The following is a 27,031-nucleotide window of genomic DNA, read 5'->3' as shown; positions in this document are numbered from 1 at the left end:
ATGAAGAAGAACTTGCCACAATGTGGAAATAGGAATGACAATAATGATTCAACATAAGCATCATGGGACGGAGATCTTTGAATGTCGGATCAAAATCCTTTGAAATTAAACGAAGCTTTAATCAAAAAGATGATTTCATACTAATGGAAAGGGGCAAGGGAGCTTGGACACAGATAGTTTTGTCTTGTGAGGACATTCTATGGACTAGATCCTACATCCAGGAAGCTCTGGAAATTGAACAAAGACATTTAGCAAATCGTAAGAGAGCGTTCAAGGGAAGAATCCTATGTTTACAACTTAAATCAAATACCTGGGGCAGATTCATCCGTCTGAGCAGATGGGAAAAATCAGACAAGGGAAGACACATTTGTATCCCAGAAGAACCAACTTCCGGTGGTTGGAACTCCTTCATCCAATTTTTGAATTGGGTTGTTTCGCCTAGAGTGAAACCCCGCCATACTAATCTCATGCAAGAAGCCTGTCCATCGCTCCAAGTCAAAAGCAAAATCATAAAATCCGGAGGGTCTGTATTTCTTTCGATTGCACATCAGGGAAAGCCATTTGGAAACTGGAGTTTGGCTTTTGTATGTACGAAAACACCTGCGTTAAGTTGGGATGAAGTTGATGCCGGACTGCCTGCAAATTAGCATTCTGAATCCATGTTGAAACTGTGCCCTTTTGAACAAAACAAAGTAGTTGGCTTTGCCCCTTTGGAAGACTTGATTATCTCTTGGACCAAGCTCAAAGCAATCTTCGTTTTTGGTGACTGGGTTCAAATTGAACGCTGGTGGCCATAGATTAATGCAGTCCCTGATCAATTGAGGTTCAACGGTTGGCTTGAGTTAAGAGGGCTTCCATTCCACCTCTGGACGAAGGAAATTTTTTCTCTGATAGGAGACACCTGCGGAGGTCATGAAGACATAGATCCCCGATCTTTGAATTTCTTTAAGTTTTGCTAGAATCAGGGTGAAAAACCATGGTATTCATGCCATCCCTCGTTCAATCCCAGTTCTGGATAAAAACGTCTGGTTCTACATCTCTAAGGAGGTGGAGAAGATGAACGAGTCACCTTCTGGTATCTCCGAGTCAACTCACTCAAAGGTCTCTCCTCCACGTGGCACTTCTACCTTTGTTGCTCAAAGATCTGGTCGCAGTAGAGGCATGCACAGAGAAATCGGAAAGTCGGTGGTGGCTCCTCGTGAATCTGCGCGGGAGCTCTCCTCCTCCAAATCTAAAGGCGTAGTGGAGCTCAAAAGACGTGAAGAAGTTGGATAGGTGCAACCCCTTATTAAAATGTCTCAAATCTCAAAAGCCCCCTACTTCCAGGATTGCCAATATTGTCCCAACTCCTAGCCGGTTTGAAAATTTGGGCCGCTCTTCTCAAACCCAAGGCCCACATAAGCCTTCCGACCCATCTAGCACCTTAAGCCCACCAGCAACCCCCACTTTCAGCCAGGCGGTTCCCGAAACTCCTCCCAGTTCAGGCCGATATCTGGGTAAAGTTTTCATGGCTCCAACTCTGTCCGTGAGCTCTGGCATGCCATCTGCCAGTGAAGAAGAAGACACAGAGGATGACCTCAGCTCGTATGCTACTGAAGTAGATCCAGACCCTCGTGAATTCACTCTTAAAAGAGTTAAAGACCTGTTTGCAGACAAAGGGAGTTGGGGATGTGTGGAGATTCTCGAACAGACCTAGTTAATCAATCCAAGCTACGGAATGTCTTCAGAATCAGACCCCCTTGTTCGCAGACAAGGGAGAGATAAATGTCACCCTCCTTTCCTAACCAAAACCATAAATCGCACTCAGGGAGTTCCCCCGCCCCCCATTCGGTTCTGTTTTCTCTTCAGCCTCCTTTTTCTTGCTCTGCTTCTTCATCTCACTGTCTTCTTTCCCCTTCCACTCTTTCAGGTTCAAATGAGTTGCCATCCCACCCAATGCAGATCGTTCCAATTCAGACAGTTGTTCCACCAAGCAGTGGAAGGAAGGAGACAGAGAATTTGGGAATTTGGGAATGAACACTATAGCCGGAACTTTGGGAATTGTGAGAAAAGACAAAGAAGATGAAAAGGAGAGAATCCTTAATAAAAAGGTGACTAAATCTGGAAAGGCCCAGGAGAAGAACACAAAAAAGGTCCTAAAAAAGAACTAAAATGGCTTCAGTGGGGTATAAGGGATTGCATCTCAAAAGGAAATAGGATGAAGAAGGGGAAATCTGTCAAAGTGACTCAATGAAGATACTAAGTTGGAATGTTAGGGGTTTGGGAGGTCAGCTCAAAAGAAGCTTAGTGAAAGAAACATTGAAGAGAGAAAATCCAGATATAATTGTCCTTCAGGAATAAAAAAAAGAAGTCATCGATAGAAAACTTATGAAAGCCATATGGGGAATAAGGGGTAGAAAATGGACTGCTGTTCCAGCTGTGGGGTCTGCTGGAGGTATTATTCTAGCATGGAAGGAAGATGAAATTTCAGGCTTGGAGATCGACAGAGGTGAATTCTCAATCTCGGTTCTGTTCACTAATATTAAAGATGACTTCAGCTGGATCCTCACTGGTGTGTATGGTCCTAACTCTCCCTCTGATAGAGTGAGGTTTTGGGCTGAGTTGGAGTCCCTGCATGAGGAGGAGGACATACCATGGTGTTTGGTGGGTGATTTCAATGTCACCAGGTTCAGTTCAGAACATTCTAATGGTAGAACCCCAACCAGAAGCATGAGAAATTTCTCTAATTTTATTGACAGACACAATCTATGTGATCTCCCTCTTACCAATGGACTTTTTACCTGGTTAAACATGCAGGAAAATGCCATAAGCTGCAGACTTGACAGATTTTTATTATCTCAGGATTGGTTGGAGAGATTTCCAAATCTGTGTCAAGAACTTCGTCCAAGATGTACTTCAGACGACTGGCCCATATTGCCAAACACCGAAAGAATAATTAAAAGAAAAACCCCATTCAGATTGGAAAAATTCTGGCTACAACACAAAGATTTCAGTAAAAAGGTTGCAACATGGTGGGAAGACCGCAAAGTAGAGGGTTGGGCTGGATTCAGACTTCTTCAGAAACTAAAAGCTTTGAAGAAAAATCTTAAAGCTTGGGGAAGAGAAGAATTTAAAGCTGTTGAAGAAGAGAAAAAAAAGAATACTTTTGGAATTAGAGGACTTGGACAATAGAGAGCAAAATGGGACCCTCAATGCCTTAAACAGAAATAAAAGAGCAGAATTAAGAAAGGATTGGGAGCAGCTAGTTAGAAGGGAAGAGATCCATTGAAGACAAAGATCAAGAATGAGATGGTTGAAAGAAGGGGACAATAATTCCAGATTTTTTCACACCTATGCCTTGGGAAGAAGTAGGAAGAATTTTATTTCTAAGCTCAATCTTAATCAGAGAGAAGTGGAGAATCCTGAGACAATTTCTGAAGCTTTCCTTTCTTTCTTTAAAAACCTTAACTCCAAGGATAGTGAAAATCAATTCACAATATTTAATTGGGATGGCAGTACCCTTTTAGTTGAAAAGAGGGATTGGTTGGAAATAAGTTTTGAAGAGGGAAGAAGTCAAGAAGACTATTTTCAGCATGAACGGTGATAGGGCTCTAGGGCTGGGTGTCTTCCCTATCCTTTTCTTCCAAAAATGTTGGGAAATTGTAAAGTCAGATCTCGTGGAGTTTTTCAGGAACTTCAATTCATCCGCCATTGTTAACAAGGGCCTTAACTCTACCTTTCTCTGCCTCATCCCTAAGAAAGGGGGAGTTTTGGAAGTTAAAGACTTTAGACCCACAAGTTTGGTTGGGAGCAAATACAAAATTTTGGCGAAGGTTCTGGCCAACAGACTTAATGAAGTCCTTGAAGATCTAATTTCCCCAAATCAATTAGCTTTTGTTAAAGGAAGACAAATTGTGGACGGCATTCTTATTGCAAATGAGTGTGTAGAAGACAGAAAATCCTCTGGGATCCCGGGGGTCCTTGTGACACTTGATCTTGAGAAGGCGTACGACAAAGTGGATTAGGACTGCATTCTTGATTGCTTAAGGCTAGAAGGTTTTGGGAGAAACTGGATCAGGTGGATTAAAGGTTGTATTGGCTCTCCATGGTTTTCAGTATTGATAAATGGTGAAGTGAAAGGTTATTTCAAGGCATACTTTCCATTTTGGTGATGGATATATTTAATTATCTCTTTGACAAGTCAATTCTTTTCAACTTGGTGAAAGGTTTTGAAGTGGGTAGGGATAAACTTCACATCTCTCACTTACAGTTCGCCGACAACATAATCCTATTCTTAGATGCCTCTATAACCAACATCACAAACACTAAAATGGTAATTGAATGTTTCGAGATTTTCACTGGTATGAGAGTTAATTTCTGCAAAAGCAGTATTGTGGCTATCAACTCAGTGGAAGTGGATCTTCTAGAAAATTTCAAATCTTTATTGGGGTGCAAAGTGGAGAATATCCCCATTACCTACCTTGGGATGCCTCTTGGAGGGACTCCAAAATCCCTTAACTTTTGGAGTCCTGTGTTGGAGAAATGCGAGAAGAAACTATCGACTTGGAAAAAGTGTTATCCCTCCAAAGGGGGTAGGCTGACTCTCTTAAAGGCCTCCTTATCAAATCTGCCGGTCTGCTTTCTCTCTGTCTTCCAGATTCCGACCAAAGTCAGAAATCAGATTGAGAAGCTTCAAAGGAATTTTCTTTGGGAAGGTGGTGGAGATAAGAGAAACCATTTAGTCAGTTGGAAACAAGTATGCAGACCAAAAGAGGAAGGCGGTTTGGGTATTGGACAACTTGAAGAGAAAAATTCCTCTCTTCTAGGCAAATGGCTCTGGAGATTTCCGAAAGAACCTAATGCTCTTTGGGCTGCTGTCATCTCAAGTAAATATGGGCGAAATACAAACGGGTGGGATTGCAATCTCCATTTGAACAGGATAAAGGCCATCAATCCTTGGAAAGGTATATGTTCCATTCATACTTCTTTCTTTCCCTTTATAAGGTATAAAGTGGGAAATGGTTCTAAAATTAAATTCTGGAAAGATCTTTGGTGGGGGGAATCTACCCTGGATGCCTCTTTCCCTAGGCTGTTTAACCTCACCCTTGTCCAAGAAGCCTCTATTTTTGATTGCCTCCCAAACCAGTCCGCTGAGAAGTCTTTAAACCTCCACCTTAGAAGACTCCAAATGGCGAATTCTCTTCGAAGTCTATGTTCAGGGCTTTGATTGCTGAAGATCAGCATCCCTCTTTTCCTTACAAGAAAATTTGGTGCAGCCACATCCCCTCAAGAATTTGCTTCTTTGTATGGGTAGCCTGTCTCTAGAAAGTTAATACCTGTGATCTCCTTCCAAAAAAACTTTTGGGAAGACGCTCCATTTCTCCTCATGTTTGTATTTTATGTCTCAGTGAGGGTAAATCTGCAGATCACATCCTTCTTCATTGCAGCTTCACTCGAAGGATATGGTCCCATTTCTTGAATATGGCAGGGTACAGCTGGGCTTTTCCAAAACACATTATGGACAACTTGAATCAATGGCAAGGAATAGGGCTTAGCAAAAGGGGTAAAGTCTTTTGGCAATCAGTGCCTCATGCAGTAATGTGGGGCGTTTGGGATGAAAGAAACACCTGTGTCTTTGACAATAAAAGCAGAACCTTGGAGGAGATAATCTCAGATATTACCTATCTTTGCATCCTTTGGTCGGTGAATTTAGATCTATTTAAAGGACTTTCAGTCAATGATATTATCAGAAATATTCACCCCTTTCTGTTTCTGCCTCATCCTCAGCAAACTCCCTTGACGCATCCCGTTTCCATCAGTGAAGGTGTGATAACCCTTAATTTTGACCGTTGTGCCTTAGGCAATCCGGGCTTTGCAGGTATTGGTGGTACAGTAAGGGACGAAAGGGGTAATATCTGCTGGACTTTTAGTGGCCCAATCGGTTGGGCTACTCCACAAAGGCTGAAGTGATGGCTGCTCTCACCGGAATCAGGATAATTAAGAATATGGGTATTCAGAATTTGATCATTGCTGGTGATTCAGCAAATACAATAAAATGGTTAAGAGACAAAAAAGGGGGCCCTTGGAGACTTTATCACTATCTGACTGAAGCTTGGGATTCTTTGGATGGATTGAATGTTAACTTAGTTTGGATTCCTAGGGAGTACAATCATACTGCAGATGGCCTAGCTAAATTTGGTGTGTATTTGGAGCATCTGTATAGCGACAAGCTTCCTCCTTTGTAACTTTCAGGGGGGTCTCCCCCCCCCCCCCACTCAATAAATCTTGGTTAAATTTTCTCAAAAAAAGAACTTGCCACAATGTTCCATCCTCTAAACAAGTCCTCATCTGAATAGTCTTTGAGTAAAGGAGAAGATTTGAGCCAATGTATGACATTGGTAGTTATGCAATCAATGACTTGGTCCTTAGATCTTTCATATCCTTGAAAGATCCTATTGTTTCTTTCTTCCCAAATTGACCACAAAACAGCTGCTCTTGTCGCTCTCCACATTGCTATCAATGATTGTATGCATATTTATTTATTTTTTGATCAATATTGTATGCATTTTTATTCTTAAGCAAAATTTTCTTCTTATTGGATGTTTATTTATTTATTTATTTTTGATAAGTGACTTAATGGATGTTTATTAATTAATGTTAAATTGATTATTAAAATTTATATGTTAATAAATATTAATGGAAATTATATTAATTTCTAAAAATTAATACACATTTTACTTCTATTATTTTCAACAATTACCAATTTGTCCCTATATCTCACACTTTATATAAATCATTGAGGTATGGGTTTATATGTTTAAGTAACTTATTTATGGTCATATAAAATTATTTTATTGTTATTAATATACATTTTTAATATTTAGATAAGTTTCCTACGTAAGTGTATCCCAGAACGTCTCTTAAAATTCTCTTTTCGATACACCTTATGTTTCCGATACTTAGAACCTTGGTACAACTGGTTGAAATCAAATGTGTTCTTAATTTCTTATGAAAACCAAGCAAGATGGCGTTTGATTAGAAAACAGTAGATACAATACTCTCACTGTTACAGGTTTAAAAGGAAAAAAAGGGGAAGAAAAAGAATCATTTCACTAGAGCTATATATTTGTAATCATTTTATGTTTTCAGTTGGTTATAAGATTTTAGTAGTGGTTGAATTAAGATTCTCTGAAAAAGGGACTTCAATATGCATGGATCTCCAAGTTGAACGATTATTGGTTGGTCATTTCAAAAAAAAAAGAGATTATTGGTTGGTCTCATTGTCCTAAAGCTTACCAATCCTGTCCCTCTCCAAATTGGCATTTGTTTTGCTTTTAATTTTTTATTAACACAATAGTTTAAGATAGAACAAAGTTTCTAATTTTAGTGATTTTGTTTGGTCAAGTGATTTAATCAGTTTCTTCTATGTTATAATCCAGGAACTAAACACTGCAGAGGACTTCATTTCATTTTATGAGGAAATGATGCCATGGGTGCAAACATTACCACAAGTTCTGTTGCACAAAGAAACAATTGTGCATAAGCTGCTTTCTAGGTTGCAAATCAAGGCGAGATTGTCACTTGAACCTATACTCAGGTATGTCAACCTTTGATTGAAGCAGTTGCTGTTTAACACAATGCTTTGCTTCTTGTTCTCTTTCTCTCTTATGATAATTATTTTATTTTTTCTTGAGATGGGATAAAGTATATTATCATTAAAATAACCAAAAGCCCCTGTACAACTAGAGGCTGTACACAGGAAATTTCGAAACATTACATGCAAAGAAAATTCTTCTACCACCAAACCCCTGGTGTTCACAAAAGAGTTTTGTAGACAAAAAGTGTGCTCTGATCTACTCTATTAAATTTTCTGTGTGCTGCTACCCAGGAATATAATTTGCCCCATATTTTCTGCAATACTTCCTCAACTGAGGAGCCTTTGTTCTGAAATACCTTAGATTTCCTCTCCTGCCATATTACCCAAAAGATGACCCCTGGAATCATTTGTCATATGAATTTTCCTTTCTTACTCAAGCCATGCTGCATGCAGATACCAACCTTTCAAGAACATCTCTACAGATGGACAGCATCTCCTGGGAGCAAATAGCTTAAAAACATTTATCCAAATGCCATATGTAAAGCTGAAATTTATCAGCAAGTAGTCCACAGATTCAATCATCTCATTGTCTCTGTAATGATAATTATGATGGAATTACAAATGCTTAAGTAATCATATGTTCTCTTTACTTTGTTTTTTGACTCATAACCACATTTAAATATTAAAATTTAAAACAGTTAACAAGATATCCCATTTTCTAAAGCCTACCAAAATCCCAATCTCAAAAACCTAGATATCTATTGAACCCCCAATACCAGTAGCTCCTGGTTAGCGTGAAAGGCTTCTAGAACTCTCATCATACTTAAGGATCAATTCTGTATCAGTCCTAGGACTCAGCACAGGTCTGAGATGGAGTTCAAAACAAGAGGAGTGCAGGACTTACATGAGATTTCCATCCAGATTACCATAATTAATGCCTTTAAACTGCTTGCAGGTCAACTCCAGGGGTTGGTCAGGGCCATAACACTTCCTCTAAGGCCTTTAAAAGGAGTATAATCACTGTCTAATAAATGCCCTTTGTCCTTAATGTGCAGTTAGATCATTGAGTTATAAATTCGCCTATTGTGTTGGGGGGGGGGGGGAACCCAGTGAAAACTGCATTCACGCATCAGATCATGAAAAAATTTCCTAGGCCTGCATTACAACCATGCAATTAATGAGGAGATAACCAATGGGTTTCCCTTCCATCATGCGCATTATGTAAACATTGGGTGAGAATATGAGACGTAAAGCTGACATCTTCTCTCTCTCTCTCTTTTTTTTTGATGATATGAGATGTATTGGTTCACGCACAAGCAGCCTCCTAAATGGAGGAGACTCTTGGGTGAACCGGAGAGAGCTAAAGCTTTCTATCCGGGAAATGAGGAAGTCATGGAATGCCAGCTATAATACATTGGAAATAGGGCTTGATGAAAAATATGCCATGAGGAGTAAGAGACCAAATTCACTTATCAGGGAGAGAGGGGGATAGGAAAATATCATTGAGGGAATACAAAAGGGATGGGATCTCATGAATTTCTGATTCAATTAGGTAACTTCATAAGTACTCATAAAAAAAAAGGTAATTACAGAAGTAGAGACCTTGTTCCCCTCTTGACAGAACTGAGGAGACAGATATATCCTTACTCATAACAATCCGAAAGAAATTAGAGTAAGCGAAGCAAAGAGGCTGGGGACCTAACCAAGGAGCAGTCAGAAATTTAATGAGTTTACCACCTCCTAAACCGAACCTCATGAAAGGAGAGAAGAAATCATAGGATTGAATAATACCTTTCTCAAGGGTCTAATATCAATATCAGTATCTTGATGTGATGGCATCATTTTTTTTATTGTTATATCAATATTAACTTTATTAACATGTGAAAAAAGAATGGGTGATATATTCAAGACAAATTGTGTCAAGCGCCTGAAAAGAAGTTCATTTTAGGCAAGCCTAGTCATCAAAACCATCAGAAAACCTTTTTCATTGATTACATGTATCATTCTGTTTCCCTATGGGATCATCCTGGTTTGACAAATATGATCCCTTAGGGAAACTTTAAAGGAAAAATATGATGGTGGTAAACAATTTTTTGGGTAATAAACGGTGAAGAAGTTTTTTATTAATGAGAAACAGAAAACAACACGAGTACAATGGAAGGAGGAAGTGATGAGGTAGCACCCAAGGTTCAAATTTGATAGATACACCCTGTATTGTATCGGCAAGCCCGATACTCTAATATCGGGGTTTTGGGGTTTTGACCACTTTCAGGGGGTAGGTAGGTGTAAGACTGATCCCTTGACCAATTTTGAAAAAAAAAAGACTAAAAAAGATTGTGTTATTGTTATGGACGAATTCCTCAGAAAGACGTACCATCGCCGCCAGCAGCAACAGGAACCTGACCCACCGCCAGATTAGATTAGATCATCCTACTTGTTCTTATCTTATTCTATTGCTCTTATCTTATCTTGTTAGTAAGTTATCAGATTAGGATTAATTTATCTTATTATCATATTAGGATTAGTTTATCTTATTATCAGATTAGGATTAGCTTATCTTATCCTTAGCAAGATAGAATTGGAAGTCTCCCTATTCAGCAAGGAGACTCCCTAAGATTAGGACTCTTGTAATCTCCTATTTAAGGAGACACCATTATTGAATGAGGATATCGAATACTCAGTCAAGAAAGAGAGTAAAGGAGAGTTAGGTGATCTCTTGAACAAATCACCATTAGGGTGCCTAGATAGGTTCATCAAGAGCAGGGAGGAACAAGGGAAAACAGAGGGTTTCCCCCGTGGACCGACCCGTGACGAGATCCTATTCGCGGGCCCATAACAGTTATCAAAACACCTGATACACAAGTTTGTGCATATCGGGTTTATTGATACTTTGATCCTTGGAAGCACCCCCTCTCCCCGCCCCCCCAAAAAAAAAAAAAAAAAAAAAAAACATTACAAACTAGATGATAAACAAAAGAAGTGAGCTAATGGATTGTTTTCCATAGTGGATTCTTTTGATGGGATCATCCTGGCTTGACAAATATTCTTGTGGAAACCAGAAACCTTTAAGGCTGTGTTCGGAATGAAAGAAAAGGTATGGCAAGCTATACAATGTTTGTACTGGTTTCCCTACCTTTCCCTTCCTTACCCTACCTTTTCTTTCAAACCAAACACAGCTTAAAGGAAAAATATGGCAATGGTAACCAACAAGAAAAATGACAGTGGTAAACAAAATAGTGAAGCTAATGCAATGCTTTTGAGAGTAGAGACATGTTAAAACAGGAACTTGGGTTACTCGGGCAAGCTGTAGGAAGCTTCTTCTTTAGTTATAGGGTGTAGGGTAGCAGTAGCATGCTAGGTGTAGGTAAACTTCTGGTTTCTTGTACTTACTCTGTTTGTACATCATAGCTTTTCATCTTATTATTAACAAAATTTATAATACGCTGCTTATCAACAAAGAGGTGCATGCAAATCAGAATATACCTCCTATTTCTTTTCTCTTTTGCAGAGCCTTATCTTTTCATTCTTGGTTTGGATAATATGGTTGAGAGAAGTAATCTGTTGTTTATTTTGACAGGTTGATTGCAGCTTTATCGAGAGATCTCCTCGAAGATTTTTGTCCGTAAGTTCTTTTCTATTTCTGCTTGAACCCATGTTGCTAATAATAAAAAAAGAGCTGCATGTTGTACATTTGCATTCATAAAATGATTAGGTGTTATTCACTGCTATATTTACACCAGAAATTATCTTTCTGGAGCAACCGGATTTTCTTCAGGTATTCCTTGAATTGTTGTACTTAGCTTGCAATTCAGACCAGGTTGGGATATGTTGTGGTTAACCTAACCAGAGGCATGACCCTCAATACTAGCCCTAATCAAGTTGAACCTCAGCCCAGTAGTAGCCCAACTGGAGCTCCAAACATGCAGCTCAAATACAATTGAGGCAACTTGTTCTTTGTAGAGAATCATGCAGTGATTGAAAAGCCCTGCCTGGGTGCACAGGTGAGGTGCATTTTAAGCTATGCACATTTTAAGCAATGTGAGGATATAGAAAGAAAGACCATGTAGGTGCTCACTGCTCACTTTTGTCTTTAATCTTTATGACTATTATCTTTTTTTTTTTTTTGTTTTGATCAGTAACAGAAAACTTTTCATTAATTAAGAAAAAGGTTTAAATATAAAGGTGGGGTAGGTGAACTCTCTTAGCTCTCCCCCAAAAAGTGAGGCAAAAAGGAATAAGGAAAAGAAGAAACGTTCTGAAGTGGAAAGATTAATTGGCGACATCAAAAGGAATATAGAGTTTGGTAGTAGAGGTGATAGGAGAAAGGGTATGAAGTAAGGAGTGGTGGTTTATGACTGAGGGTGTTTGCATGATTTGTGCCTATGAGAATAGTTAGCTGGAATGTTAGGGGATTAGGGAGTGCAAGGAAAAGGAGGGTGATAAAGGATTTACTTAGAAAGGAAAGGCCTGGCATTGTTATGTTACAAGAAACAAAGTTGTTGGAGTTGGACAGAAGATGGGTGAAGAGTGTGTTGAGGTCAAGAGGAGTAAGGTGGACCTCAGTCCCTTCTTGGGGTGCTTCGGGAGGGATTGTCACATTACGGAAGGAGGATGTAATAGAAGTAATGGAGTTAATAGAGAGGTTCTCGGTTTCCATCAAATTCAAGAATGCAGAGGATGACTTCACTTGGGTGTTAACCAATACCTATAGTTCTAATAACTATAGAGAAAGGAATGACATGTGGGAAGAGTTGTATGCAATGGGAAGGTCCATGGTGTTTGGGAGGGGACTTCAATGTAATATGTTTTTCCAAAGAAACTAATAACTCCCAACAAACCATTACAACTAGCATGAAAAAGTTTAATAGCTTTATTGCTGACTGTGAGTTAAAGGAAATTTCGTTGTTACAAGCTAGATTTACTTGGTCTAACCTACAAGAAACTTCCTTGTGGTCGAAGTTGGACAGGTATATATTTAATGTTGACTGGGAAAACTATTGGGGAAACTTGGTGTCTAGAGCTTTGCCTAGGGTAACCTTGGGTCACTGTCCTATAAGAATAGGTGTGAAAGATTTTACAGGTGGACCTAGGCCGTTTAGGTTTGAGAACATGTGGCTAATCCACCCGGACTTTGTGAGTAAAGTTAAATTATGGTGGAATGAGGAATTGAGGGGAATAAAATGGAAAGGGTAAGATTTCATAAGAAACCGTGGGGGTTGAGATCCAAAATAAAAGAATGGAATAGGGATCACTTTTGAAGAATTGAGGAGCAAAAAGTGAATCTAATCTCTAGGATATAAGAGCTGGATGAAAGAGAAGCTTAAGTTAGATTGGAGGAGGGTGATAGAGGCATGAGGAAACAATTGAAGAAGGATTTAGAAGAGGTCTTATTGAGAGAAGAAATAAGTTGGAGCAGAAATCGAGGAATAGGTGGATCAAGGAAGGTGATGGAAATACAAAGTTTTCACTAATCAGGAAGATATTGCTAGGAAGTTTGTGGATCACTTCAAATCGATTTATAGAAGGTCCTTGGATGAGAGGTTGGAATTGGAAGGGATAGATTGGCCAAGTCTGGATGAAGATCAAGTTAGGTGGATGGAAAGAATCTTTTGAGGAAGAAGAGATTAGGAAGGCGATGTTCTTAATGGATAGCTCCAAAGCTCCAGGCCCATATGGTTTTACAATGGTCTTTTACCAAGATTGTTGGGATGTGATAAAAAATGATCTTTGTGAGATTTTTAATGAATTTGCAGATAAGCATATAGTCAGCCGAATCATTAAAGCTACTTTCTTGGCTCTAATTCCAAAGAAATCTGATGCTATCAGTCCTAAAGACTTCAAGCCAATTAGTTTGGTGACTAGTATCTATAAAATCTTGGCAAAGCTGTTGTCTTTGAGGATTAAAGAAATCCTTCCCTCCATTATTAGTTAGGCCCAAGGGTCATTCATCCAAGGACGACAAATAATTGATCAGTTCCTAGTTGCCAACAAATGTGTGGAGGAAAAGAAGGGCTATCCTAGCAACACCTTGGAAAGCAATTCACAAAATTCTTCCGCAGTTCCTAAGTTGTATAAGGTATGATGCTTGTTTTGGTAACTCTATTCAATTTTGGGAGGACATTTGGGCGGGAGATCTTCCCCTAAAAGACCTTTTTCCATCCTTGTACTCTATTTCTTTGTATAAAAAAGAGGTGATTTCAAAATTCCTTTCTTCAATTTTAAATTTGTAGTCTTTGTCTTGGGACTTTGGTTTCCGTAGAGGGTTAAGGGAGGATGAAATTGATTGTTTGTCTGCTCTGCTTGGTCTCCTTGATAAGGTTTGGTTGGATCCTTTGAAACCTGATAAGAGGATTTGGGCCATTCACCCTAATGGGTCTTTTTCTTGTGGTTCCTTTTTTAATTTCCTATGCCAAATCTCCTCTCGACAAAGTTTCCCTTCCAAAGAAGTTTGGTGTAGACTGGTTCCCCCCAAGGTTATGGCTTTGTGTTGGGAAGTGTGGCATGGTAAAGTAAGCACGGTGGATAACCTACAAAAGAGAAGACCCTTCCAATGTATTTCTCCAAAACTAGTGCACTCTTTGCAGATCTCATGGTGAGGACTGTTATCACTTATTTTTATCTTGTAGTGTCACTGCAGAGTTCTGGGTTTGGCTTCTATCATTGTTTGGGTGTAGATGGGATATGCCAACTGAAGTAAGTACAATCTTTAACCCTTCTATGCTCTATTGGCCCCATAAAAGAGGAAGGAAAATGTGGAGGTGTGCACGAGCAGCCTTGTTATGGACAGTTTCGGAAGAAAGGAATGCCAGGATCTTCCAAGAAAAGGGGAGAAGCAGTCAGACCTTGAAGGACTGCATTTTGTATAGGGCAATACATTGGTTAAAGATTCTGGATTTGTTTGATCATTTCTCCTTTACTGACTGTTGGAGGGATTGGTTATCAGTAGCAAGTTGTTGTTCCTCAAAGATAAAGGTAATGACAAAGCTGGGTCCCCCCTCCTCACAGTTCTTTGAAGCTGAATTTTGATGGAAGTAGCCAGGGCAACCCGGGTCCCTCTGGTTTGGGAGGTGTACTGAGGAATGAGGCTGGAGAGGCTGTCTTACTATACTCTGGCTTTTTAGGTGTTGGTAACTCTATTCGGGCAGAGCTGTTAGCTGCAATACAAGGAATAATTCTTGCAAAAGAAATGGGTGTGGAGCCGCTTTTGGTTGAAGAGGACTCTAAGACAGTGGTGAACTGGTTAAATAATCCGAAGAATGTCACGTGGGACTACAAGAATGAGATAAAGAAATTCAAATGACTGACAAGGAATATGTTTGTAACAGTACAGTGGGTTGGGAGATCAGCTAATGCATTTGCTGATGTCTTGGCAAAACAAGGGACAAACAGGGAAACATTATTCTGGGCACAACTGTAACTTGCGTCTTTTGTAACAGTCATGCACTTTTTGATGTAGTTTTTGTGTTTTCTGTATGGAGATGCAGCACCTCGCGCCTCTCTAAGGGATTTTCATGTAACCGATCTTGGAATTAATGGAATATGACTTATCAAAAAAAAACCTCTCCCCCAAAAAGTGTAGCCTAAAACAAATTACTTCTTCCCACCCCCTGTTTAGCCAGAGCGTCTGCAAATGAATTTGCACATCTTTTAACCCACTGAATATGCACTTCCATTCCTTGAGTTAACCACTTGGGTTACTTTCGTTCATTAATGTATGTCCCTAACCCATCGTTTGTCTTCTCTATCCAGCCAATTACCACTGCAAATCTCCTTCAATAATCAGCCTGTTTATATTTAGTTCCATAGTCCTTTTCACCCCCCTCTAACAGAGCCAGAATTTCTGTTCTCAGTGAATCCCCAAATCCATTTGGTCCTGAAAAAAGAGCTATTATCTTTTATCTTCCATGTGCAGCTGATTATTGAAGATGAAGCCCCAAAACCAAGTCCTTTTGGTTATTTCTAGCTTGTGTTCAAGAAGCTAAGATATAATGGGAGATTGAGAAAATCGGTGAAGGTTGAAGCAAAGAACTTCCTTTTCGAAGAGCTAAAGATATAATGAGAGATTGGCCTTAAATATTAGGGAAGCAAAGCTACTGTTGATGTTGCTAGTTGGCACCAAGTTGAAATGGTTTGGAAGTTTCCTAGAAGGAGTTCTTCCAGTAGGGAGAAAGATATGAAAAGAGTGCTGGTGGAAGAACAACGAAAATATAGTGGAAACAAGAAGAAACACAAAAGGACGTTTCATAACTTTACAGAGTTCTATGATCAGGGAAGTCCTGCAGATGGTCTATTTTCCAGAAGGCAGAAATGGTCAAGGCTGGAAGTTGATTTACGACATCGTACAGGAGATTCTGAACTTATGGGTTGAGGAATCACAGCAGCCAAGTTTCTGTGAAAAGAAGTTGGGAGATGCTCTCAGTGACATGTTCCAGGTTCAGACTCAGGATGACTTTTTGGTTGTGAATCCTAATGGTAACTGCAAAATAACAGTGACTGTTGGGAAGGAGGAATGGATTTCCAAGCTAGTTGTCGAAGCTACATAAGTTGTTTCAGATCGGAAGAAGTTAATTGACATCTTAATTAAGGAATTGTAGCTAAAAGGTATGGTCATTTTAACTCCCTTTGAGAAAAGAAAAGCTTTACTTGATCTTGTGGGGGATAAAATTAAAGTTGCAGCTCTGAGATTCCAGACTGAGTTAGGGGCTCTCACTATTTCAAATTGGTGTCCCGGTTTTAACACAAGACATTTTGATTTAGAGGATGGTGTAGTAGTGAGAGCGGTTGGTCTGCTGTTTCATCTTTGGAATCAGGAGTTATTTGAGGACGGGAAAGTCATTGCTCTATCTTTGGAATCAGCCAATTCTCTGGCTGATGGGTTAGCTAAACAAGGGGCAGAAGGGATTCAATGTTTTGGGCTAAACTGTAATTTTATTGTTTCTTCCTATTCTTTTTCTTTCTTTCTTGAGGTCCTTTGTTGTTCTTGGAAGATAAGTGTGTTTGTCTTCCTTTTGTGACTATTCTTATGGTGAATTAATGAAATTGTTATTGATAAAAAAGTCATTGCTATATATTCAGGTCCTATTGGTGTAGGTGATTCGCTTCGAGCTGAGATCTTGGCAGTGATGGAAGGAATAGAGAAGGCAAAAGAGCTGAACTGTCACAAGCTTATTGTTGAAGGGGACTCAAAGCTGGTTATAGGATGGTTGCAAAAAGAAGAGAATGGTCTATTGAAGTTTGCTAATGAAGAAAGGATGTTTAATCCAGCATACTATACTTTACCTTTCTCGGAAAAAATGTTTAATTATCTAGCAAAGGTTTGGAAATTCAGTTACAGTCATAGTTTTCAAGGTTCCAAGGCGAGGCTAGGCAACATGGGGCGCCTTGTCACCTAGTCGCCTAGCTAATAGATTTTTTTTAAGTAAAAAAATATATCCTATGGTAGTTCCCTAGGCTCCACAACCATATTTCCTTAATAATTATCCATAATTTTCATAAGAAAAGCATAAACTTCATGTTAAAGTATAGAAAATCAACATATTCGTGAGAAGAAAAAAAAGAAAGAAAAGAAAATTTTAAAAAATATAGGGCTGAACCCCTATTTTTTTTTTTTATAGGAAAAGAAGAAAAGAAAAGGTGAAAGAGGAAGAAAGAAGCTGTGTTGATTAGACAAAAGTTTAGGTGGGAGGGGCTGAGATCACAGATCAAGAAGAAATTGCTAAAGCCTTTGCTGATCAGTTCATATCATTTTTTTTCTAGGCCATTTACTGAGAGGTGGACTTTGGATGGACTAGAATGGGAGTGTTTGGAAGATAATCAGGTACTGTCTTTGGAGAAGAACTTTGAGGAACTTGAGGTCAAAGAAGCCATGTTTTCTATGGATGCATCTAAGGCTCCTGGCCTGATGGATTCACAATGGCTTTCTATCAAGACTGTTGGGAGATAATAAAAAAAATGATTTGATGAAAGTGTTCAAGGAATTTCATAGAAGAGGAGTAATTAGACCAGGGATGAATTCAACCTTCTTAGCTTTGATCCCAAAGAAGCAAGACGCCACCCAACCTAGATATTTTAGACCTGTAAGTTTAGTGACTAGCATCTATAAGGTAATTGCCAAGTTTTTGTCTCTAAGGCTTAAAAAGGCGCTTCCCTCTATCATTTCCCAATACCAAGGAGACTTCATTCAATATAGGAAAATTATTGCTCAAGTTCTAGTCACGAGTGTGTGGAGGCTCAAAAAAGGCGAAAGGGGAAGGGGGTAGCAATTAAATTGGATTTGGCGAAGGCCTATGATCTAGTGGACTGGGATTTCTTGACTGACATCATGAGAAGGTGTGGGTTTGGGGAATTCTGGTGTAAGTGGATCAAAGGTTGTTTGCAAACAAGTCATTTTTCTGTCCTTGTGAATGGTACTGCAGTTGATTTCATTGAAGGGACCGGAGGCCCTAGACAAGGATAGTTGGGAGAGAGAGAGAGTTTTGGTCTCATACTTGCAGTTTGTAGATGATATTCTGGTCTTCTATGATGGGGAGAGCCAAGAAGGTGTAGAAAATTTAAAGCTTGTTGTGAGAGGATTTCCAATTTGAAAATCAATTGGTCTAAGATTCTAGTGGCTGGTATCAATTTAGAAGAAGGTGCCTTGATAGCTTTGGCTGATTTGTTGGGTTGTTAAAAAGGAGAGTGGCCTTTGTGTTATTTGGGATTGCCCCTTGGTGGAAACCCTATATCGGTTACCTTTTGGAATCTAGTAGTGGAAAGGTTTGAAAAAAGGTTGGCAAGTTGGAAAAGGAATTGTATTTCTTTGGGAGGGAGAATCACATTGATAAAGTCCACTTCGACTAATCTTCTGGTTTATTACATGTCGGTTTTTAGGATGCCCCGAGTTGTGATAAAAATAATCGAGAAGATCATGAGGGACTTTTTGTGGGAGCCTGGGGAAGGGAAAAAAGGTCATTTGGTTAGGTGGGAAAAGGTGGGACAATTGAAAGGTGAAGGGTGTTTGGTAATAGGAAATGTGAAATTGAAAAATATGGCTTTGTTAAGTAAATGGCTTTGGAGATTCCCTAAAGAAAATGAGAAATTATGGACTAGAGTTATCTCAAGTATCCATGGGCTGTCAAGCAATGATTGGGATGCAGACTGTTTGCATAGAGCTACTTTGGCTGCTCCATGGAAAGCCATCCATGACATTCTTCCTTTGTTCCTTCCCCACATTAGGTATGATTTGGTTTTGGGCCAGAAAAATAAGACTTTAGGAGGACATTTGGATTGGGGATTCCCCCTTGTCCAAAGTGTTCCCTTCCCTTTTTGCTCTTTCCGGTCTCAAGAAAACCCATTAGTGATTTTATTAGCTCTTCCTCTTTACCTACAAGCTCAAGTTGGAATCTGGGTTTTGCTAGAAATATGAGAGAATCTGAATTGTCTAGTGTCTCCGCTTTGGCTAACTTGTTGAACGTTGTGGTTTTGGGGGGGCAGTGGTTCAGACTCTAGAGTTTGGGCACTTGATCAATCCGGGTCCTTCTCTTGCAAATCCTTCTTGAACTCTATTGTTGCCATATCCTCCTCTCAATCTTTCCTTGTCAAGGAGATTTGGCTTCGCCCCATTCCTCTTAATTATAGTGCTTTCTGTTTGGAAGTGTTTCATGGCTCCATCAATACCTATGATATGTTTTAGAGAAAAAGACCAAATTGGTGCTTGTCCCCAGATTTATGCTCCTTGTGTAAGCTGAATGGTGAGATTACCTTTCATCTTTTAATTTCCTGTCCTTTTTCTAACTTCATTTGGGAGTGGTTTTCCTCTTTGTTTGGTTGCAGATGGATTCCTTCCGCTAATTTTGGAAGCCTTTTTAGCTCTCACACCTTTAGGTGTTCTAAAAGGAGAGGCAGAATTATGGGAAGATGCACTAGAGCAGCAATTGCTTGGACAATTTGGGAAGAAAGAAATTCGAGGATCTTTGATGACAAAGAAAGAAGCAAAAGAGCTGTAATTGAAGCGATAACTCTAAGGGTGTCACATTGGGTGAAAACACTAAATTTATTTGCTGATTTTAAGACAAGACTTTTTCAGGTCCAAGGTTCAAAAAATCGACACGTATCAGCTGATACGTATCGTATCGGGAGCACTCCGATATGCCCTTACAGAGGGTGTATCGGGGTTTTGACCGGTTCAGGGGGTGGAGGAACCTTAAGCCGGATTTGAAAAAAATTTAAAAAGTAAAAAAAGTAAAAAAAGTACCGATACTGCCCGATATGCCCCTACCAGTGGATCAGGTGCATCGATATTTAGAACCTTGTTCAGGTCTATTGTGATTGCATCATGGTTCCCTCCGGATGCTGGGTGGAAGAAACTAAATTTTTATGGCAGCTGTTTTGGAAATCTGGGGCCATTGGGCATTGGTGGGGTAATAAGGGGAGAGAATGGAGATATGCTAGCCATGTTCTCAGGTCCTATTCAGCAAGGTGATGTAGTGAGCTCAGAAATGAAGGCAGCAGTATTTGGTGTTGAAAAAGCTAAAGAAGTGGGGATTGATTGGTTGATTGTTGAATGGGACTCAAAAACTGTGGTAAACCGGCTGAAGAAAGGGGAGGGAATAATTTGGCGGAAGGAATGAGCTCAGGTGCTTCAAACAGGCTTCTACATATATGGTGATTCAAATAAGATGGATTAGAATATCAGCTAACAGCATGGCTGATGGTCTAGCTAAGCAAGGAGTTCTAAGACAATCTATGTTTTGGGCTATATTTTAGTTAGTAGGATGTTTCTGTTGGGTTACTTTTTGGGCTGTGTTGTAATTAAAGGGATTGTTTTTGGGTTTGCTTGGGGCTGTGATGTATTTAGTGGACGATGTGGAATTCTTGTCTGCCACAACTTCTTGTTGTACTTGATTTTTCTAATTAATGAATCTTTTGTTTTGCTGATCAAAAAATTTTTAAGCGTTCAGGTTTTGAAGTCTTTGAGGGTTCAGTACAGCAGTTAGCAATGTTTGTTTTGATTAATCCCTAACAAATAAGAAAATAATAAAAATAAATTAGTATATAAACACAAAAATGAATATTTTAGTTTAATAATGTCTATTTTTTAATTATAACCTTAAAAAATTAAGAATATAAAAGTATTTTATAACACAACATACAAAACTGCTTGGCGATTAGGCAAGGCGAGCCTCCAAGGGCGCCTTATCGCCTAGGTATCATGTTGACAATTATGGTTACAGTGGGTAAAAAGAAGTGCTAATTCCTTTGTGGATACTCTTGCTAAAAGGGGTGGGAAGACAACAATTGTTTTGGGCTATTTTGTGAAAGGGAGGCAGATTATTTGGCAGCATTCTAGTGGCTAACAAATGTGTGGAAGACATAAAAAAAAGAGGAAAATCAGGGTTAATAATAAAACTGGACTTGGAGAAGGCTTTTGACAAAGTGGTCTGGAAGTGCTTGGTGGAGATTCTGCGCCTGAGAGGATTTGGGAGCACGTGGGTCAGCTGGATAAAAGGCTGAACCAATTCTGTTTGGTTTTTAATTCTGATAAATGGAGAACCAGCTGGTTATTTCAGAGCTAGCTGGGGCTTAAGGCAAGGCTGGCCTCTCTCCCCTTTACTTTTCACATTGGTAGTTGACATCTTCAGTCACGTGATAGAGAAGGCAAAAGATTTAAACCTTCTAAAAGGTTTCAAAGTTGGAAAGGAAAGAGTTCAAGTTTCTCATCTAATGTATGCAGATGACATAATTTTATTTTTGGATGCTGATTGGGAAAATATCTTCAAATCTCAAACAGGTGCTAAGATGCTTTGAACTGGTGACTGGGCTTTAGTTAACTTCTGTAAGAGCAGTATTGTGGAAATAAATGTGGATGAACCCCTCTTAGACACGTATAAGGAGCTGTTGGGTTGTAGAGCGGAAAGCCTTCCCATTTCCTACCTGGGAATGTCGCTAGGTTGGAATTCGAGGAGCCAAAACTTTTGGGACGGTCGGTGGTGGAGAAGTATGAGAAAAGATTAGCTACCTGGACAAAATTCTCTCTCCAAAGGTGGCAGACTTATGTTACTCTAATGATTAGCTATCTTTTTCTCTAACCTGCCGACCTCTACTTCCTTTCAGTCTTTCAAATCCCAGGAAAAATAAAAAACAAGTTAGAGAAGCTTCAACGTGGTTTCTTATGGGATGGAGGTGGTGACAAGAGGAAGCATAGCCACTTAGTTTGCAGGAAACAAGTATCTAGGCCAAAGAGGGCTGGTGGACTGGGTATGGGGCATATCGATGAAAGGAATGTTGCCCTCCTTGGGAAATGGTTATGGAGATACCCCTCGAGGCTGAAGCAATTTGGATGACAATCATTAACAGAAACTATGGGAGGGATGCCAATGGTTGGGATAGCAAGGTTCACTTGACCCGAGTAAAAGCAACAAATCCCTGGAAAGGTATTTCCTCTACCTACTCTCTTTTCATTGCTTTTGTTAGATACCAAGTGGGAAATGGGAGCAAAATTAAGTTTTGGACTGACCTCTGGTGGGGAGATTCTTCCCTTGCACTCTCTTTCCCCAGAATCTTAATCTCTCACAATCCCATGATGCCACAGTTTCCAATTGCCTAAGCTATTCTCCCTTAAGAATTAATTGGAACCTGAACCTAAGAAGGCCTCTGAGAGAGGTAGAACTTACAGAAATTGCAGACCTCATAAACTCTCTAAGTGAGGCCTACATCTCCCCCATTACCCCCGACCTTCGGATTTGGAAGCCTAACCCAAGTGGCAAGTTCACTACCAACTCCTATTTCAAGAATAGTTTCAGAAGGTCAGGTTACCACCTTCCTAGTTAAGAAGGTCTGGGATTCACATATTCCCCCGAGAGTGTCCTTTTTCCTATGGGAGGCCTGCTTAAGGAAGCTAAACACCTGTGGTGTGTTACAGAAGAAGCTCAGAGGCAGATGTATCTCTCCTCACGTTTTCCCCCTGTCTCAATAGTGGTGAGACAGTGGAGCACCTTTTTCTGCACTGTCCAATAACAAGGAAGATCTGGTATTTCTTTTTCAACTTAGTGGATCTTTTACTGAACAAGTTATGGATCTTCTGCAACAGTGGCACTGCAAAGGCCTTGGAAGTAGGGGCAAGATCTACTGGAGTACGGGGACCCATGCAGTAATCTGGGGTGTCTGGGAAGAAAGAAACTATAGAACTTTTGAAAACAAAACCAGAAATATCAAGGACCTAATTTCTCATATTACCTTCCTCTGTAACAGCTGAGCTATTAATTCTGAAATCTTCAAAGGTATTTCCCTAAATGACCTGCAGGGTAACTTAGTAGAACTCTACACATCTCCTGGAAATGGCTTTACTCAAACAATTCGTTCTCAGGAGGAGAATATGATAACGCTAAGCTTTGATGGTAGTGCCCAAGGATCCACAGGCAAAGCAGGAATTAGCGGAGTAACCTGTGGGAGGGGGGGCATCTTTTGGGCTTTCAGTGGACTGATTGGGTGAGCAGGTGCTACCAAGGCAGAGATCTTAGCTGCCCTCACAGGTCTCTGTTACGTCAAAATGTTAGGCCTTTCCTCTTTATCCATCGAAGGTGATTTAGCTAATAAATTAGCTAAGGCAGAAGACTGGAGGACCTTGGAGGCTTGCTCATCTGCTGACTGAAGCTAGAGATATTTTGAATTCTCTGAGTGCGAAGGTTGTTTGGATTCCTAGGGAACTAAATACTGTAGCTGACAGCTTAGCTAAATCTGGAGCCCATAGAGGTATTATGTTTTCTGATGTTTCTCTGCCTGTGTAATTCTGTTTTTGCCTTCTAAGGCCTTGTACTTTGTTAACTTTTCTCAGTTAACTCTTAATAAAATATCAGTTAACCTTTCTAAAAAAAAGGAGAGGATTAAGAGAGTTTACCCCTCCCCTAGTCTCCTTTGTGCTCCCCCTTTTTTATTAATGAAAGTTTCTGTTGTTGATCAAACAAAAAAATCATTTGAATCTTTTGATCAACTCTTGGGTTGATTTGATCTTCGAGAAAACTTTCACAGTTAAGATTTATTTTTATAAGCACATTTTTAGATGATTTTAACTGGCCATAATGTAGTCCCTTCTTCGGATAATAATATTGTCATCACAATTTATAGCTCATATGCATGTGTGTATGTGTTCCTTGTGTGTCTTTCCAGTTTGGATAACCCTGTATAAGCATGAATTGTAATCTAAAATTTCTGTTAGGTGTTCTTGTTCTTACGTGGATTTTTAATTATTTTTTTCCTTTTTTGTTAAGTGCTTTTAGTTTAAAACTCTGTTAACTTCTTTGTTAGCTGATTCCTTGCTCTCATTTCTCTTTTGCAGCTTTCTGCAGAGGATCACCGATTGCATAGTGTCTCTCCTTAAAGATGGTGCTGAAAGGGAACCAGAAATCCTTGAGCAGGTAAATGAGTAGATGTTCTTGTCTTTTTATTTTCCTGTTCTCAAATGCATATATTTACTCATCTGAAAACCACGTTTAATATTTATTTGGCACCTCTGATGTTGCAGATTTTTACGTCATGGTCTTGTATCATGATGTATTTGCAGAAGTATCTTGTAAGGGATGTTGTTCATGTGTTCAAGTAAGTAAATATAGGTTTAAATAGAACTCTATTTAAACAGAGAAGGTGCTTACTCTATTGCTTATTTCTTTTTTATAAAAGTTTTTGATCATCTCTAATGATTCTTATGAGGGTCTTTGAACAAGGACATTATGATTGTCATATGATAATTACTGTCTGCAATTTGCATATCATGTGCTGCTGCTTAAAAGTTGTTATTAAAGTTCCCACTTTGCAAAACTCTGCTTAGATCATTTATTTGCACTTGTATAATGGTACTCTTTTTGAGCAAAAGAGGACATGGGAGTAGGTTCCGAAGGAGCCCATGTGGCCCCATCTTTTGCAATTTGATATTGATGGATGTTTCAAAAGCTCTTTTTTTTGCTACGATATCTGGAAAATATTGAAAAATCAGGGAAAGGTTACTAGAACATTGAGTTTGTTAATGAAACATTGCCGGAAGTGTAATTGCTTAGTCATATATATATATATAATTATAGAAGATTAATGGATTTAAAAGCCAAAAGCATGCACAGAATATGTTAATGAAACATTATTGGAAGTGTAATTGCGTAGTTAATGAAAGGCCTTGCACGTTATCAAATTATAACAGATTAATGGACATAAAAACTAAAAGCATTTATTTCATCAATATCACATGCTTTTTTGTTTTTTTAGGTTAGTAAATTAATTCAATGTACATGTACATGCTATTTATACACTTATCCTTGTATGCTTCCTCATTTGATATACTTCTTTACAAGTACAATATCTTAAAAATTTTGCACATATATTTATATTATACTAATGTGCTTATGCTTATCTTATAACTCTTAATTTAATTTTTTTCTTTTTTCTTATCTTTTATTTGTATGTATTGGCTACAGGCATATAATACATGAGGTGTAGAATATATATAGTACTAACAGGTTTATACTTTATCTTATTCTCTATCCTAATTTAATCTGATTTTTATTTTAAATGTTTTTATAATTACTAGAGCTAGGTCATTGGGCTGGGCTCACCTAAGTAGATCCCTATGGATTGTTGACCACTACTTAGATAGAAAATAGTTTTCTTTAGAGTTAGTTTAAGTTTCTATTCTATTTTCATCATTAATAAAAATAATTTTACTAGCCACACTTATTTTTTTGACACAATAAATACATATTTTTTATTAAAAACTCCTATATTTCTTAGTAATTCTATTTTTATTTTACCCATTTGACCTAAAAGGTTGAACCATCAACCCACCACTTGAATAGGAAAATGGTTTTGTTTTTTGGTAGTTTTTAAATTTTGCATTTCATTTCAACCATTAATAAGCAATTCTTCTTATTTATCATACTTACTTTTTTATATGATAAATATATACTATTAGAGATGTGCTAAAAAATTTCACTTCTTTGTATATTTTATAATTTTATTTATTTATAAATTTTTATTATTTAACTATGACACCATGGATATGCCAACAGAAGTAAGTACAATCTTTAACCCTTATATGTTCTATTGGCCCCATAAAAGAGGAAGGAAAATGTGGAGTGTGCACGAGCAGCCTTGTTATGGACAGTTTGGGAAGAAAGGAATGCTAGGATCTTCTAGGAAAAGGGGAGAAGCAGTCAGGCCTTGAAGGACTGCATTTTGTATAGGACAATACATTGGTTAAAGACTCTGGATTTGTTATAGGACAATACATTGGTTAAAGACTCTGGATTTGTTTGATCATTTATCCTTTACTGACTGTTGGAGGGATTAGTTATCAGTAGCAAGTTGCTCCTCCTCAAAGATAAGCTGGGTCCCCCCTCCTCACGGTTCTTTGAAGTTGAACTTTGATGGAAGTAGCCAGGGCAACCTGGGTCCCTCTGGTTTGGGAGGTGTACTGAGGAATGAGGCAGGAGAGGCTGTCTTACTATACTCTGGCCCTTTAGGTGTTGGGAACTCTATTCGGGCAGAGTTGTTAGCTGCAATACAAGGAATAATTCTTGCAAAAGAAATGGGTGTGGAGCAGCTTCTGGTTGAAGGGGACTCTAAGACAGTGGTGAACAACTGGTTAAATAATCTGAAAGATGTCACGTGGGACTACAAGAATGAGATAAAGAAGTTCAAATGGCTGGCAAGGAATATATCTGAAACAGTACAGTGGGTTAGGAGATCAGCTAATGCATTTGCTGATGTTTTGGCAAAACAAGGGACAAACAGGGAAACATTGTTCTGGGCGCAACTGTAATTTGTGTCTTTTTAATAGTCATGCACTTTTTGATGTAGTTTTTGTGTTTTCTGTATGGAGAGGCAGCACCTTGTGCCTCTGAAAGGGGATTTTCACGTAACCGATCTTTGAATTAATGGAATATGACTCATTACTTATCAAAAACTATGACACCATGGATTGACCCATTTAATCCGATGATTTAACTACTTATCTACCATCTGAATTGAAGGATGGTTTTGTTTTCCTTTGCAATTTTAAATACATAGGTTTTGTATTGTTAAAATTATTGGATATTAATTTAAGGTCTCCTGCTAGTCGTAGCAGAGACTTGGGATCGAATCCCACCTGCACCTGGATTTGGGGATGGGCTACCCCCCCGTTGTGTAGCCCTTCAGAAGATATAAAAAAATAATTTAATTAGTATAATTTATTAGTTAGAAATCAAAATATACCTCAAATAAAAGATATGATCATAGAGAACCAAAGTTAACACCTTAAATATTGATGCGCCACAGAGACGATACGATACGATACTCCTGATATGGGGTGTATCATATTGAAATTTTGAACCATGGGGTGGATAGAAGAAATTTATTTTGGGCCAAGCTGGGAAATAGCAATCTAGCCTAAAATATTAATACAATGATATGAAGAAATAAAGTAGGTGACTTAGATTGGCCTATGTTGGGGAT

At 38.8% G+C, this 27,031-nt stretch overlaps 1 protein-coding gene across 2 annotated transcripts in view; it reads left to right on the top strand.

The window, feature by feature from the left end:
* Window positions 1-27,031, top strand: part of LOC148854638 (ARM repeat superfamily protein) — a 91,754-nt gene that overhangs the window by 4,745 nt on the left and 59,978 nt on the right. For both annotated transcript variants that reach the window (XM_088941477.1, XM_088941476.1), the window contains exons 3-6: window positions 7,419-7,576; window positions 11,154-11,198; window positions 23,889-23,967; window positions 24,075-24,148. In XM_088941477.1, coding sequence (XP_088797603.1) covers window positions 7,419-7,576; window positions 11,154-11,198; window positions 23,889-23,967; window positions 24,075-24,148 — 356 coding nt within the window. The remainder of the gene's footprint in view (window positions 1-7,418; window positions 7,577-11,153; window positions 11,199-23,888; window positions 23,968-24,074; window positions 24,149-27,031) is intronic.

The sequence above is a fragment of the Nelumbo lutea genome, chromosome 4 (assembly GCF_056320005.1).
Source record: "Nelumbo lutea isolate HS-2025 chromosome 4, American lotus-T2T, whole genome shotgun sequence".
Classification (NCBI taxonomy): domain Eukaryota; kingdom Viridiplantae; phylum Streptophyta; class Magnoliopsida; order Proteales; family Nelumbonaceae; genus Nelumbo; species Nelumbo lutea.
This window is presented reverse-complemented; position numbering and strand designations above follow the sequence as displayed.